General features: G+C 40.0%; 1 protein-coding gene across 3 annotated transcripts in view; it reads left to right on the top strand.

The window, feature by feature from the left end:
- The window catches only part of ddr1 (discoidin domain receptor tyrosine kinase 1), an 87,848-nt gene that overhangs the window by 19,105 nt on the left and 51,687 nt on the right, over positions 1-17,056 (top strand). For all 3 annotated transcript variants that reach the window (XM_088014163.1, XM_014987114.2, XM_088014164.1), the window contains exons 2-3: positions 6,079-6,236; positions 16,386-16,488. In XM_088014163.1, the coding sequence (XP_087870289.1) occupies positions 6,137-6,236; positions 16,386-16,488 (203 nt within the window). In that variant the 5' untranslated portion in view covers positions 6,079-6,136. The remainder of the gene's footprint in view (positions 1-6,078; positions 6,237-16,385; positions 16,489-17,056) is intronic.

Raw genomic sequence — 17,056 nt, 5'->3', positions numbered from 1 at the left:
ATTCCTGTTCTGAACTGAGGAACTTTCCCATCAACCTTTTGACACTGGAAAAAGCTGGAAAAGTTGACACCATATCTGGTAACTACAAGCATTATCAGCAACAATTTTCTTTCATCTCCATCATTACAGCTGCATCCATTCCACTCCAGAAAACTCTGGAATATAATCACTTTAACAAGCAAACCCGGAGTAGCGAGGAATTCTTAAGAGGGGCTTTTGCTAATGTTTCTGTTCAGCTGCTCTGTTGAGGCGAGGGTTGTGGTGATGTAACCGACAGAAAAAATGAATTAACCATTGATTGTGATTGATTACCTCTCAGATTTCAAGCCCTTGGAACTTGGTTTTTATTTGGCACTGACACAAACTGAAACTAATGGCTGTCTGGACAGGGTGTGGGGCAAAGAGAAAATCCCAGAATGACTTGAAAGTTATGATGTGCTTCAGAAAACGGTCAGCTGCGATGTAAAACATACTGTTCACAGTTAATGGACTAAAACATGCAGAATTACCAGAAAATCCTTCAGGTGACCTTTTGAAATCTGGACCAACTTTAAAGAGGGAAATTTTAAAGACACATTTTGCACCTTTTTATGCTTCCATTTGGGATTATTCTGCTTCTAAAAACAAAGTGCTTAAAACACCCAGATGTTTCTTTTAAAGCAATAAGTTCATGTTTTCGGTGTCTGGAAAATGAGCCGTTGAAAAAAACCTGTGGAATGCAGCAAATCAGAAGGCACTGCGCAGTTACCTAGCAACCCCAGCGAAGCCCAGGCCGTCACCTAGCAACCCAAACTGAGCTCCAGGACATTTGGTGAGCTGGTTTTACAGCTTTAAGTGCTGTATAATAACAGCTTTGTTGTTTGTATTATGTTCAAAGATGGTTCCACATTTGGAAAAAAGGATTCTTCACAAAATCTAAAAAAGTATGAACAACTATCAGCCTCTTCATGAAACATGAGGCTTCTTCAAATACAACCTGCTACAAGAGATCCTTCCTGCCAACAGCCTTTACCATCTACATTAATTCAAATTCTTCTTTGAAGAATTTGAATTAATGAATTACAACCACGTTTAATTTCCCTTTGGGATCAGTAAAGTATCTTTGAATTTGAATTGCACCCATTTTCACAGAGTGTAAGTGTTGAGCTGGGGAGTGACCAGCAGCTTCTTTGGACTTAAAGTGGCAACATGCCCTAAAACATCTAATTCTGAAAACAATCAAATATTCAGAACTGGCCAGAATGAAATCTCATTATCTAAAAATGTAATGAAGAGGTTTTGTATAGGCCACAGGCCTAAACTAATCTGTTCATGGATGCATAAGAAGTCACCTTTTAAAGAATAACTTCTTAAGGGTCCATCTTTCGGATCTGTTGAGCAGACATGAAGCGTGGCCAATGCAGTCTTGCCAGCTTTTCAGAGGGGAAATCTAATTATAGCAACTGGCAGATTGTCTTATATGATGCAATGGCAGCAATCTGTATCAGTCCTCCCCGCCCGTTTGTCCTGCTGCCGGCTTTGTCCGTCTCGTCAGCAGCGTTTTGTTGTGGGGGGACAGAAACAGCAGCTGCTCATAAGTATTCATTAGTCCCGCTCCTGGATTAGTGGAGACGAAATGTGAGTGTGGACCGGGCCGCCTCCGCCTCCTCCAGAACACAGCCGGCCCTTCTCCGTCCCTCGGAGCGCCAACCACAGCTGTTCAGCACCACTTGACTTTTCCAACAACAGTGCTCTCGGATGGCCGCGGCCACTTTTGTTCCCGGTAGATGAAACGCGATGTCAGTTTCTCTGCTCGCGTTTACAATGTCTTTGTGTCTCGACGCGCTGCTGGAGGAGAAGTTCGCTCCCTTGATGACGAAACGCTGATGAGACTCGGTGGAGGGGACGGCTTGTTGATGTCGTGCTGGCCGTTTTGGTTATTGCCTCGGGTTTTAGGCCCCGCTCATCATGTGTAGTCTGACGCACTGACTTCTGTTTCTTCTGTTGGTGTAGTTTCTAGCAGCTACACTTGAAATGAGGTGAAACTAACTCTTTAGCACCTCATAGGAGCTTGTTTTAGGTCAATAATTCCGTGAAATAGCACAAGTTTTAGTTTTATTTCTTTATTTTAACTAATGTAAAAGAGAAGAAAAATGCATATTATACCCAATAAGAAACAAAAGATGAAAAAAGTTAACACTTTGAGTCATCAATCCATGTTTTATATAATATTGTATTTAAACATAAAGTGAATGTGTTTAGCTCAAATGTGTTTATTCCGATAAACCAGTGCACCACTAGTATAAATGAAAAAATCTTCCTGTGGTACAAGATATTCATCCATATTATAATATATACTAACTTGTTTTAAGTCAATAAATCCTTTTCATGTTGACGTGGAACAACACTTTATAACTGGTGTATTTTTCATTAATGTTAAGCGATTATTGATTTAACACAATCTCCTATATCATGCTGGAAAGTTACTTGTTTTTTATCTTATTTACAGTGTGCTAAGATATTTGCACAAGAAACTAGACCAAAAACACTTGGTAAGATTTTGTGTTTTTACAGATTTCAGCTCGTTGACGACGTGTTTCCCCGTGTCACTGATCTCGTGACACATGCAGCACGTTGCTCTCGCATTGTGTCTCCCGTTCTGGACAGCTGCAGCTCCTCCATGCCCAAATAATCGCTCCCCTGCCTGTGGAAAGTCACCATCTTTCCACCGCTCCCCCCCACCCTGCCCAAATACTCACACATGTACCTCATGTCATCGCCGCTCTCGGTTTGCCGTCCCTCCGCCCTGCCGCTGCGCCTGAGCTACCATTCGCCCCGTTTCCTTCCTCCTCCTCCTCCTTCTCCTCCTCCTCCTCAGAGGATCCCCTGTCGCTACAGCTGTGTGTCAGTTGTCGGCCTGTTGGAGTCCAAGATGAAGCTGGAAAACGGAGGGTCTGCAGGGAGGAAAGTCTGGCCGCTCTCCCTCTTCTCTACCCCAGCTGTCACTCCCTCCAAAACCTCCACTTATCACAAGGTTTCTCTCTGTGCACCACTGGGAGCCTTTTTTCGAAAGCCGAACACGTACAGTGGTGACCTTTAAATGATAATCTTGAGGAAAAACACCACAGTTTTATGGTTGGCACACAATAATATGATTTGTATGGTTTTAATTAAAAAGGGAAACCAATCTGGTTTTACCATTGCTCTTAAAAAATGTCACATTCTGCGACAGTATTTGATCATTAATATGGAATATTTTTATAACTTTGACGCAAAGATGTGATGGTGAGTCATTTTGCCTTTTCATCGTTTCATGATTTTTGTAGTTTTGGTTTCCATAAAAGGATCAATCCGGTGCAGATTCACTGTCTCTTAGCATGTGTGTGCATTGTTGTTGTTGAACAAACACCTCCACCCTCGACCCTGCAAGAATGAGCAGGTCATTAAAGTTGAGAGAGGAAAGGCAGAAGCTGAATGGAGTTCAGGCTTTTGAGGTTTGAGCCTCTCATGAAATGTGTTGGCAGCCTTTTAGAAATCTGAGTTAAACACATAGAGCAACGTTTTAATGATGGCCTCTCGATAGCCGATGTTAAATCATTTTCTTTGTTTTGAGAAAAAACACTCTGTTCCTTATATGAATAATTTATCTTGTTGTGTTGTAGGTCTTGGAGAGAATAAAAACTGCTTCGATAATGCAACATTTTACCAAAAACAAGTCGGTGCAGCGGTATATTTACCTCTGCTGCTCACCTCCTGGTACGCCAAGACTTTGGAGATCTGATTCTAGTGTGTTACTAAATCGATGATGAATCTGGAGCACATTGTGTTTTAGGGAAATGGATATGACGGCATCTCAACTTTACATTAAAAATACATTTCTTAATTAAGAGGGAGGTTCAGGAGGTTTCCTTTCTTTCGGCCGGCTGACAACTGCAGAAACCGAATGGAGAGTTGAACTGTTGCTCACAGCTGGAGGAGATCTAAGCTTATAGATCTATATGAAACCGGGCTGTTTTTAACGGGGAACGAAACCGGGCTGTTCTTGAAGGGGAATTCACTTTTTGGACGTTTTTACACTTCCGCTTCTACTTTTCAAAGATGCACGGACAGGTTGTGTAATCTGTTTGCAGCCATTTTCATGTGCGAGTGTAAACGTTGAGTTGAAGGGTGTGGGTATTGAAGGTGGTTACCTAGCAACTCGGGCAGGACTCCAGCACATTTGGTCAGCTGTTTTTTTGTTTTTGTTTTTTCGCTGTATATTCTGTACAATGGCTGCTGGAAAGGACAAGCTTTTTATTGTAGTCTTGCCATCTAGAAACCACTTGCTGCATTCTCGTTGGTTGTGCAGGAGGCTCCACTTCTGCTTTTCAAAGATGTACAGTTTTCACATGCGAGTGTAAACATTGCGTTGAAGGGTGTGGCCAGCGAATTTTTTTGGATTTAAAGAGACGAGACACCCTAAAACATCCCAGTTTGAAAGGGCTCAAAATAATCAGAACTGACAAAAAAGCTAGAAAAATTGTCTATTTCTTCATTATTATTTAACTTGTTGTGCTTTTTACCCACGTATCATTCCAAAAGAAAATCCTCAAAGTATTACAGAGAGTCGGCATTCAATAAAATGCTCCAGTTTTATCCTGGAGTTTTATGAAAGCCTCATTGTTTTGTTGTCTAACCGCTTCAGGACGTATCAATAAACAGTTTGATGGAGTTAGTCTCCTCAAAGATAAAAAAGCATCGTTGAATCAACACGTCTAAAATAGTTGCAGCACAAAGTCATCATTGAGGCCTTCATGAATGGAGGATGTATTGCTGTATTATTCTACTGTAATGCTCTGAACTGGTTTAATTGGTGCCGACACGCCGTGTTTGTGTTTACATGAAAGAGCCAATACTGGACGGATTTACTGGGACAGGGTTGTACACAAAATATTCATGATTTGCTGTATATTTCTACTCACAGGCCTCACTGTGTGTGGTGTTCAGCTTGAACTCGTGTCTCCTGTAGGTCTGCTATGATTGGTCACAGGCTTCGCTGCAGGAAGCTGCTGATTTAGTCCTGTTTTTATTTTATTTTTCCAAGTTGTTCATTGGAAATAACTTGATTGGTGCCTTCACAAATATTTTTGTGCTATTTGCACAACTGAGCCTATGAATTATGACTGAGGTCGTCAGTACCTGCTGCCTTGATGCAGTGATAATCGCAGCAACACGTATTTCAAAGAAGTTCTCCAATGCCACTTTCAGTTTTTTCTCTGGTTTCTTGAGTTGGTGTGGCTAAATTTGTTTGTCTGCCTTGAAGTTTTTATTTGTAGTTTGGGATTCTTTGTTGTTTTGCAGCCATTTGTATCGCAGTCTACAGGGAACAAAGATAAGAAACCAAAAGGTTTCAGGCAATTTAAGAGCAGTGTCCAATATGAAAGACAATGATTTGTTTTGCTGTTCGGTGTTTGTGATGTTGCAGAGACTTGCATGCACCAGGATCTGTCGCTGCTTCATGTTTTTTTTATTTTTTTTTATTACTCCCCTCTTATTGATTCATCTGTTTGGTATTCACTGCAGACATGGATCCGTAACCAGGTGCTCCAGAAATGCTCACTCCTATTAGGGGGGAGCAGGTTGGAAAATAAGTTAGAGAAATGATTGACGTTTCAACCACAGGACGAATGCCTCTCCCTGCGAATGAAGTGGGATCCCTTAGTTATGCCTTCCTCATTTACAAAGCTGTTTTCAGCCTTTTTTTTTAAAGGCAGGGAAGCTTTATTGTATCACCGTGTTTCGGTGCCAGAGAGAAAAACAAATTAGTGTGTGAAACTGCTCTTTATTTGGCTGTGTGCTCTCTCCTGAGGGGACTGGCCCGTCGCTCTGCCTCAAAATGTGGAGAAACAACTGATTGCGAGGCACGCGACGTGCTTTGGAATAAAAGGATATGATGGGGAGAGTTGAGTTATTAATGGTGATGTCGAGCCAGTGAGATCAGCCGCCTCAGGCCACAGCTGTGCGTGTGCATGCGTGTGGAAATTAAAGTTAAAAAGCCTTGTGTTCGGTCCAGTTTAAACTCTTGAATCTGTCTCTGAATGTCCTGTTTCTCTCTGGCAGGTATGCCTGTGGCTGTCGGTGTGTCTCCGGACACGTAATCGGGCGCGTTCCTGCTGTCATGGCCTCCACAACCACGCGGCTCCTTCTCGTCACAGTGATCTCTGTTCTGGCGGAGTTCGTCATCTCATCAGAGGATCATAAGTGGCACTTTGATCCAAGTAAGATAACCTACAGGCACATTTTTAAGAGCTTTTCAGTTTGCATAATAGCTGCTAGATGAATCAGTTTTATCCATTCTTTGGTTTTTGTCGATTTAATTTTTGTAAAATCTGGATTATTTTTCACTAATGTACTCCTTGGGTTTCCGTCGTCCTGCCAGAATGCCGCCATCTTGTTTGTCAAACATGCTTTAAAGCTTTGATTTATTTAGACTTTGAGTTCTACAGAGAAACTCCTATTAGTTTATAAATTGTTGATTACTTACTCTTATTCCTTAGAGAAACTATTATTAGGTTTTGTTGTTTTTATTTTGCTTTTCTTCTGTTCTTGTTTGTATTATTTCCTCTAATTCATGTAAAACACTTTCAAATGCCTTGTTGCTGAAAATGTGCTGTATAAATAAAATTACCTTACAACTGGATAATGTAACAGGAATAAAGTCAAAATATTACCAGAATGAAGTAGAAATTTTATGAGAACTCCAACACAAAAAATAACCAAAAATTAAAATGAAAAATGTGGACTTCATACAGAAATACTTGAACACTTCAGCATCAAATTATTATCATTAGCAGGACTTTAAAATGAAATGCAAACAACTGTCTGTTTTGAAGAAAGAATCAAAGATGCTCAAATCACGTCCTGATAACACTGAATTAAAACTATTCTTTTCATTTTAAGATGTTTTTTCTAGTATTATTCTCTTGTAATCAGTGACGCCTGCAGCGGTACGGCAGTATGCACTGTGCGTACCTCGAGGTTTTCCTTTGAGTAAACAAAAGAAATATTGTAGCTATTGTACTTTTTATTGTGTTTTCCTTTTGCTATTCAAAAAATTGTGGAATAACATAAAAATACTCTTTTGTGTCAAAATATCTTAAGTGTAGCCCACATCTGTGTGCGTCTGTGGGAGTGGGCACACGTCCGTTCTACACCTAAATGTTATTGGTCAGTTTACTTTTATTTGGAGGCTTAGTGCTCTTTCTGTAAGTTAAATGTGAGACACAGTTTTAAGAACCCCACCAGAACTTCTTATCCTGTGTGGGGCCCACCTGCAATTTTTCAAGTTTATTTTAGTTCGTTTGGGAACTAAAGCGCCGACGGGACACCCCATCACTTCTCCATTGGCCGACCGTGACACCTGCCGCGCACTTCACCAACGCCACGCTGTACTGGGAGAGTTAAATAGTAAAATCTAGTCAAAGCGTTTGCTTAATTTCTACTCTTTTTGACAAACATTGTCGCTTCACATCGTCATAAGCAAAGCCTACCTAACGGCTTTTCTGTCTTTTTGACTTAATGTAATTTGTCATAAAAAAAAGTAGGCTGTGCAGGCATAAGTGTGTACGTGTGTTGCGTTGTGTGGATCAGATCTGCTGTTTCTGGTGCATCCTATTCCTGTATCATATTTGTGTGGGTTATGTTTGTGCGATTTGTGCGTGTCGGGGATGCCGCTGTGTCCATAGTTTTGTGCAAACCCTCTGATATGCTGCAGCCATCCCTGATGCTTCTAATTAAACAAAAATTCTCATAGTCTGGTGATGATGCTCCGTTGTTCAACTCTTAGAAGGGTTGGTTGAAATAAAAGCCAATTTTTTTTTATATTTTGTGAATATCTTTAAGCAAAAAACAAAACAAAAAAACTGATTTGGCCTGAAACGAATGAGATTTTGTCTTTAAACCTTGTAGCTCAGCCGTAGTCGGGACGTCTCCAGCTAGATTTTTATTTTCTACAAACCTAAACCTGTTTGCATCTCCTTCTCCTCGTTGCCCCGTATTTCACGGGATCACCAGGCGTCTACTCTGACATTCTCCTCACACTCTGAGATCCGAACGGCTCATTCTCCGTTCACCATCAACAGGCTATCCTGTGTCCTCTCCCTGTCTGCCAGCCAGTCGTCTGTAATAGGAGACCGAGATAGGCAGCAGCCCCCTGCGCCGCCTCCACGTACACCTCCGACCCGTCAGGATCGCTAATGCACAGGCACTTCATGAAAGTGTCAGTCAAAGTGTCAGGAGGGAGGCATCAGAGGAGGCGGTGAATGTGAGCCAACCAGGGGAAACTGGAGACTTGTTTGCAGTGCAGGCAACCATCTCACTGCAGAGGCTAAAACTGTGAATCGGATTAAGTGGCAGATTAATTTAGAGAGTAAAAAGTAAAAATGACTAAAGTGTTCAGACATGTTATATGGATGCTATAAACCAGAGGAAAATTACTGCTCGAGGTCAGAGTTCTTTAAGTAAAATAAATTTTTGAGCTTTACGTCATGTTATAATGTTATTCCCTCTTCAAAACATACCTTGATTCTTACATACATGTTTGAGAAATCCTTTAATCTCCATGGCAACCATTCAGCTAAGCCAGGGGTGTCAAACTCCAGTCCTCAATCACCGGTGTCCTGCAACTTTTAGATGTTCCTCTGCAATTTCAAAACTTTAAATTACAAAGTTACATTTCTTTTAAGTCATTTTTAGTATATATAAAATTGTTATAACTGAAGGTAACATAGTTAGTTGATTTTGATATTAAATGGCACTATGTGCCTGGAAAATGCATAATACTGCCTCTTTATAGGAGAAATGTTGTTGAGATGACTTCCTGGAGGTGGAGTGTCACAAAGACCAGGAGCTTCTTAAAGAGACGGAGGCCAATTTTAAGACATCAAATTACGAAGTCAAATTTCTTGTAAGTTGTTTGATATGTACAACATTTTTATAACAACTGGAGGTAACATGGTTACTTTATTATGCTGTAAAATGGCACAAGAGGTCTAGAAAATGCATAATACTTTCCTTTTAAAGCTCATTTTAAGCCTACTGGACCTGTTTAGTATTACTGCATTTAATATCTACCACTTTAAAGCTTTTAGCTTGATTTTTACGCTTACCTTTCTAAATCAATTATTCATAAACAGGTTTTTTTTTATTTAAATAGCGTCACAGAACAAAATGATCTAATCAACATGTTGCCTCTAAAGGTGTTTTTATTCACAGACCTGCTCCATAGTTGGGTCATCAGATGTTGGTAAAGGACAAAGTCAGCTGCAGGCCTGAATCTCTCTTGACATCCAGCCAGCTTGTTTTTTTTTATGTATATTTCCACTCACCTCTACTGCCAGACTAGTTGCTGATGTTGAAGATCTGTAACTCTGTGTCCTCAGAGTCTGAGAAATTTACAGCTGAAGACTGAGTCAGAATTAAGCAGACATTGTTATATTTCTTCTCCATGTGTCCAATGTCACTGGAATCCGGTTATTTTTGCTTCTTCTTGACTAATGTTCTGTTTCTCCTCTGTTTTTTGTGGTTTTTTTCTCTCTGCTGACAAGAAAAGTTTGCAACTGTACAAAAGCAGCTATGTTGTTTTGATAAATTTGGCTCGCATAATTTAGAGATGCACTAATCAGGGAATGTCTTTGCTGATTTCCAATCAGACATTTTGTGAAGTTGAACTGCTGACACTGATTTGAGTTTATTTTGATTCGTCCGTCGGAACCGTAAATACCAGCAAAGTAATTTTAGAACTTTCTGGATGAACTGAAATTGCATCATCTTCACAACGAAATGTTTACGGTACAATGAAATGATAATTTTCTCAAAAATAGCCCAGAGTTACAAAACTGTTTCTCTCTGCATCACTAAGAATCAATAAAATCTTCAAATACACGAAATGTCCTCCTGGGGGTAGTGATGCAGAAAAACACAAAAACAAAAAATTGAAGTGTCATTTGCTTCTTCGTACGAGAGAGTTCAGCTCAATGTTTGTGTCAGAAGATTCAAAGTCAATTTTCCCCACAAGGTAATTTCAGAACAAATTTATATGTTAAAGGAAATCCCTCTGATTTACTGCTGGATGTGCTAATAAATTAATTAAATTATCTATTGTAACTACATGAGCCTTAAGAAGCCTCACTGCGACAGATAAGTATTTTATATTTAAAGGTGACACTTTATTTGAAGGGGAGGGCATAAAACTGACATGACATTGTCATAAGTATGACGTTTTAATGTGAAGTTTCACCAGAAGTTGCATTAAAAGTCCATTAAAAGTGTAAACTTTTCATTATATGGTCAATAATGACCCTTTTAATGCAAAGTTCTAAACATTTGCATAAAAAGTCACTTAAAAGTGTTATTTACCAAATAACACTTCATGACTGTCATAAACAGACTCCTTCATGTTCATGACATATGTTATATTTTATGACGATGTCATGTCAGTCTTATGCACCCCTTCAAATAAAGTGTTACAGACTTAAATACGCATAACCTTTGACCTTACCCTCTACCTTTTTCAGCAAGTTATTGTTTTTTGTCATATTGTACATCTACCAAAATAAAACTAATCTGAATTATTTACGTCAGGACCAGAGGTGATGTCACACCATGTGAGAGACGCAGAGAAGCGAATTTTAAAAATATGCAGCTACACAGTTTCACCGTTATTTCAAAGCGAATAAAACATGACTCATGGTCAACATCCCCAGTTGTTGAGAGGATTCAAAGCAACACCACTGCTGCTTTCTGAATCAGTTTCTCTGCTAACCTCACTCCTTGTGTTTTATGCCTTCTGGAATGATTCTCTGTGACTCGTTTCTTTCTCCGTAGGAGGAACTCCCTGCATTGTCAGCATTTATTTATGTGAGAATCTGTCAGAGTTTTCACCTCCGGCTGCTTTTGTGAAAAATTATGCAACGAATAGCCCTGACTTGCAGATGGGACCAAGCCTCCCTGTCCACAATGACACCTGATTTATCTTGGGATGATTCTCGATGGCTGGCCCTTCTCCAGGCCATCTGGCTTTGTAAAACCGTCCTCTTTTTTTTTTTTTTACTTACATGGAGCAGCAGAAGTTTTTCTTTTTAGGAGAAAATGTGGAAAATCTGGTCTGGTCTTATTCTTTAGTTGCTGTTTACATGTGAAGCTCACAGCAGGAGACTTTCTGCTGGAGATGCAATTTCACAGCTGGAAAAGCAGCACACAGGTCAGCAGAAAAAGCAAAGTAAAGCAGCATATTGCACCGTCTTGTTCGCTCAAGCATTATAATATTCCCAGTAGAAAATTATTGACAAACAAGATATATTATTAGAATGCACAACAAATCAACTCATCAGAGCATTTTACACAGTTGCAGTTAGATGTCTGGTACTGAGCTGTCTGCAGAGATGATTTGGAAAATTAAATGCCTCATTAAGTCACGGACTCACCCCGGGATCGTCCACTGATTTTACTGGACAGCTGAGAGCGTAAAGCAAATGCTGCAGACATTCGCTCGTAAATGCAGTCAGTTGTTTCCGTTGTAAACCGCATCACTGGCGTTTTGTTTCATTTACTGATTACTTTGCTTCAGAATCAATGGGGTCGGAATTAAAATCTTAACAAAAAAACTGTCACAGACGAAATAAAGAAGAAATAATAGTAAACGATAATCAAGCATGACAACAAAACTTTCATATTCACTTCGAAAAGGAGTAGAAAGAAGCCAGTGCTTATTAAATCTTACCTTCAATTGACTTTCAGTCTAGAGTATAGAATCCCAAGTTATAAATATTTACACAAATCAATTTGCTAGAATAAAATACATTTATGTTGAATATGTGAGATATCTTCTCTTGCAGTAAGCTATCCATTTCACTGACGGTCATGCTCAGTCTGTAAAACAGAGTGACAGGTGATTCTCCTCTGGTAGTCAAACCATGACTGACTTTGTTTTTCGCTCATCATTTCTCAGTGAAGGGTGGAAAAGTTTAGGGAAATTCCTCTCCTTCAGCTGCCAAGGTAATCCTACACTGCAGGAATGGTTCGCTTAGTCTTATTGTCTGTTAAACCTTTTAAATCGCGATATACCTTAAAGCCATAAATATTAACACAGTAGTTTTATGGTGTTTTCACTTTTTATTGTCCGATAGACTCTGTTCGATTAGGGATAAAGGATTTGATGCATTTTCAGCTGCCTTAGTCCTCCACATTGCACAGTGTAAAACAATCAGAACGTTTGAAAAACTGCTATTCCCCTCCTCACCTGTGGTGGCGCTGCACCAAGAACTACTGAAGGAAGCAACACAAACCTCCACAGAAGACATGAGCGCAACTTCATCTTCACAAAATGCAAACAAAAACTGAGTAGGATTTCTGTTTTTGTCTTTCATAAAAAAAAAAAAAAACCATGAGTCATTTCTCCGTGTAGATTCACACATTTGTTTTGGTTGTATTTACCCAGAATGCCGTGCGCTTTAATCTGCTTCCTGCTTTTGGAGGGGTCTGTGGTTCGGTTGGCATTTGGTTGGCAACAGAACCGAAACGTGGGTTTTTAGGCAGACCAGAGTTCACTTTTTTGGCTTGATTGAGCCAAAAATCAAGCCAAACAGAGTTTGATTAAAGCGGACTAAACAGGGCTGGTGTGAATGTAGCCTTAGCATGAAGGCAGACTTTAGCTAGCTAAAGATAAATGCTGAATAAAACTCGTTAACTTTTACTAAGTACATTAATAGAAGTTTACATTAGGGCTGGACAATAAATCAATTACAATATATATTGTGATATTAATAGCTAATATGTCTGATAAAATGTTAAATAATTTTACTAAACTGATTCAGAAACGCACAGCATTCTGGGGGATGTAGCCAAAGGAAAGGCTTTAGCTGCTCTACCTCTTTCTGCCAGCTAAGCTAAGTTGGTGGCATCAACTAACTCACTTTTTGTTACCTAGCAACAACTTGAGTAACATGGTTACCTAGCAACAACATACTGAGTAACTGTCGCAGCAGCAGTTTAAGGTTTACCAACTATAAAACAATAATGTGGAGCAAAAACTGTGGATAAAACTGGAAAGGTCACATAAAAAACTGACAGTAATTCAAATATTATAAACAAAAAAGCTAATAAATATTGACCAGTATCGACTGGTATGAAACCCTTTTTCAGTCAGATCGTCCAGTTTGTTTACAGATTTACATTCAGCAGCAGGTTTGACTTGCCGTCTCGGCTGTGGCTGCACTGCAGCAATAAAATATAAGCTGAAACGTTTCGTCTAGCAGATCAAGCTGAGGTGAAATTTCTGAAATATTTATTGCACGGGTTAAATTCTACGTTACAAAGGGAGGCGGAGAAGTGAAAAGACTGCAGACTGCTGGCTGCAGAGCGTCAGCGCGGAGTGATGACGATGATGTAATGAAACGGGCACCTGTCCCCAGGGTGTGGATGAACTGCGCGAGGCCCCCGTCACTCGCTGGGGTTTTGGGGTTTGTCATGGAGCCCAGCATTCCTGTTGAGTGACTCAGTGACAGAAAGTGAGTTAGACGCCTTCCCCACCCCCTCCGTGTCACCGCCGTTCCCCCCTCCATCCACCCCGTGGCTGACCAAACACCCCTCACCTCCACCTATGATGACTTCAGAGCAGATACTTGGCTGTTTGGGTAATCCCTGCCTGGGACCAAGTTATCTGGATTGTTTGATAAAGCTGCCTCTGGAACAGAGTCGGGGCAGACATTTGAGACCCGTCTGTGTTTTTTTTTTTTTTTCTTTTTTTTTCCCCTCTTTGCTGTCAGTTTCTTTCTCTTCCTGCAAATCTCAGAGCGCTGGTAACTGGAGCTGTGCAGGATAGCTGGAGCCCTGAGGTAGCTGCTTTGTGTGGGACAGAGATAGTTGGAAAAAACAAAAAAATGACAGACAGGAAAGGTGTAATCTGAGACATCTTTCCTGTCTCCAAAGGGGGGCATAAAACTCCATAGCTTACTCGTATATAAATTGAAGTAATGGAAACTAAAGATGCGCCTATCACGAGTTTGCGGTGACACACAAAACCGACTTTAGCACATCACTGCTTTTCTAAGAACTGTAAAACTAGCTATAAAAATAGATGCAACAGAAATTAAAATATTTTCTTCAATTATTTCTGACAGCTTTCACCCTTTAAAACACTGATCCCAAACCTAAAACCAAAACTAGAACAAGAATAGAGGCTAAGTTTACGTTCACACAGCAGGCAAATGCAACTCAAACCCACTTTTTGTTTTTTGCTAAAATGTGGCCTAGAAAGCAACGGAGAGGCTTTTGATAATGTGACCGTCTTTTACGACTTTATAGTTTTTGTGTCTTTATCATGCAGAGCTCTTTGCACTGCTTTGTTGCTGGAATGTGTCGTACTAATAAACTGGACTACATCTGACTTTTCACTTCAGTCTGAATCAGGTCTGAGCCTCTTCCATATTTGGAACTAAATCGGATTTGCATCAAATTGTTTTCAGAGCGTCTGCAGCCTGAACAGTCATGTGACATTTTAACCGAAGGAAATAATGGCTGAAAATTATGATTATGAACTTATGAATGAAGCCTGTCAGTGAAGCGCGTCACACCAGTCAGAAGCTGGCGTTAATGCTCCATTAATACAAAAGGCCATTTCTATTAGTTGTGCTTTCTTCGTGTTTTGATCTTGTTGGCTGAATGGACTTTAAAGCTGATCCATAAACGTCTCCATCTTTCGTAAACAAATTGCTGCTCTGTGACGTTAACGTTCATCAGGTACATAAAATGTTCACACATAAGTCTGATTGGAGTTTAATTAGCAGAATGAACAACGAGGCACAAAAACTTTATATTTTCAGCAAAAAATCAGAATACAGGATCCAGACCTGCTGTGTGAACGTGGACTCAGGGTGACGGCGTCTGTGGCTCCTAACCTGTGGAACATGTTTTCATTTTGCTGACTAAATGTTTTAAAAACGGCTGAAAAACGTTTTGTTCTTCCAGGCTTTTCATTATTTTTATGCAATGCATAACTAAAATGTGATTTATATGCGTGCAGTGCTTTGTGGCTTTGCATGGTGTTTTATCAATAAGCTTTCTTACTTACAACTCAGAAATGATTTACACTCACAGCAGAGATTATGTCTTTCAGCTGCGTGATAGTTGTCAGGTCTTTTTTTATGAAGGGATTTACTATTATTCTAAAACAAAGATAAAAAGATTTCACATTTTAAACCATTTTCAGTCTCTTATTTTTAATAGTTTTCCATTTGGATGTCCTAAAGAACATAAATCCTTCCTTTAGCTGTCTTGCAAAGGGTTGACACATTTTCAAATGCAAAAGCTGGAAACTCTAAAACAAACAGAAGTAGTTCTCCATCTAACCTTCTTATTATCTGTTTAAATTCTTGTTCTCTCACAACCTGAATAACCTACAAATGTCTCAACTAAATAATCTTTAAAATGAAGCACAGAAAAGTAAAGTTTTTTTTTTTGTTTTTTTTAAACCACTCACTGATATCAAATCTCCTCTCAATAACAGCATCCACACTGAAGAGTGTTGATTCAACTCGGAGTATATAATGTGGTCTGTTTTCTGTTCAGGCTTTTGATCATTTTCTAAATAGCTGGTCCGATCAAAACCCGGACTGATTCTCATCACAAGATGATTTCTTGGTGGATCTTCTGAAACTAGTTTTTCCACAAAGCATCTAAAAGAAAAAAGATTTCTAAAAAAAAAGATACTGTTGCTGTTTTTATTTGACGTATAGTTGAAACAAATCTGACTTAAAAACATTTGTGACCTTTGTTCATTCATTAGAGCTAATTTTTTAAACTAACTCTTTGAGGTACAAAGTCCATCTGCACAAACTACAGGGAACCTGTAATATTTATGAATGTTTGACCCAAACATGTTCAGAAACTCGGACTAGATGTTGGTGTGTCTGGAGAAAAACCTTTGCAGAGATGGAAATATTGAAACTAAGCCCAGCGCTCGTCACAATCTGAGTTTTGTTGCTGAATTCTGTGAAGGAAAAAAATGATTTTTTTATGGGCTGCGGCTTAATTTAATCTTGAAACCCCTCAACACTGCAGCAGATATGGGAATTAAATGTCAACAGAGTTCATAATGTATCTGGAAAGTGTGACTTTGTGTTTTGTGTAGCAAACGACAGCTAAAGGAGCCGTCTCCTGCAACTCTCCCTACACTCGCCGTCTGTTTTGGCTACGATGCATCAAGCCCGGATGTTTTCCCAGAGATGACATAACAATGTTACGCTCCGTGACGAATGATGGCCCCTGACAACTCCAGTGAAAATATTAAGTTTCTTCTGGACAGATGAGTTTTGCTCATATCTTCATCCCGTGTCTGTCTTCTCTGCTTCCCTCAATCCTTCCCCTTCCAGCTCAGTGTCGCTACGCCCTGGGGATGGAGGATGGCACCATCCCAGACTCTGACATCACCGCCTCCAGCGCCTGGTCCGACTCCACAGAGGCCAAACATGGAAGGTGGGAAAATGTTTTAGTTTGTACGCGAGGGTGGCGGGTGAACATTGCAGATGAAATTACTGTTTTTGGAGAGGTAATTTTCCATTTGCACAAAGGTTTTGTAAAAATTCTGCAACTTTCAGTCATTTAAGCATCAATAGCCTTAGCAAGCTGCGAAGACGCACCATCTGCTTGGCTGTTCAACACAAGCTTTGCCATTAGGATCAGTTCATGAGGGTACAGGCCAGGTTGCAGGACGCCTGCTGCGGTGAATTATGGGACCACCCAGACTGCACACAGTGATTAAACACTGGGGCTGTAATGGTACATGTAGTTTTCCTGAACCATCACAGTGCAGACAGCGCGTGTGCAAGCAGTCAAACGAGGAATTTGTTAGTCACAGGAGATCGCTATTCTTATTCAGACAAATCTGCACACACATTTTCTGCTGCTAGAGAAAGTGAAGCCACTATCTGAAGAACAGCAAACTAATGCCCAACTGGCTGGTGATGATGACACACAGGTTAATCAACGGGGCAAAATTTACAGATGAGCATTGAATTGGGAGCTGTGCTTGTGCTTCCAGCTC

The sequence above is a fragment of the Poecilia mexicana genome, unplaced genomic scaffold (genome assembly GCF_051168715.1).
Source record: "Poecilia mexicana isolate PSO_F unplaced genomic scaffold, ASM5116871v1 scaffold_16, whole genome shotgun sequence".
Lineage (NCBI taxonomy): Eukaryota > Metazoa > Chordata > Actinopteri > Cyprinodontiformes > Poeciliidae > Poecilia > Poecilia mexicana.
This window is presented reverse-complemented; position numbering and strand designations above follow the sequence as displayed.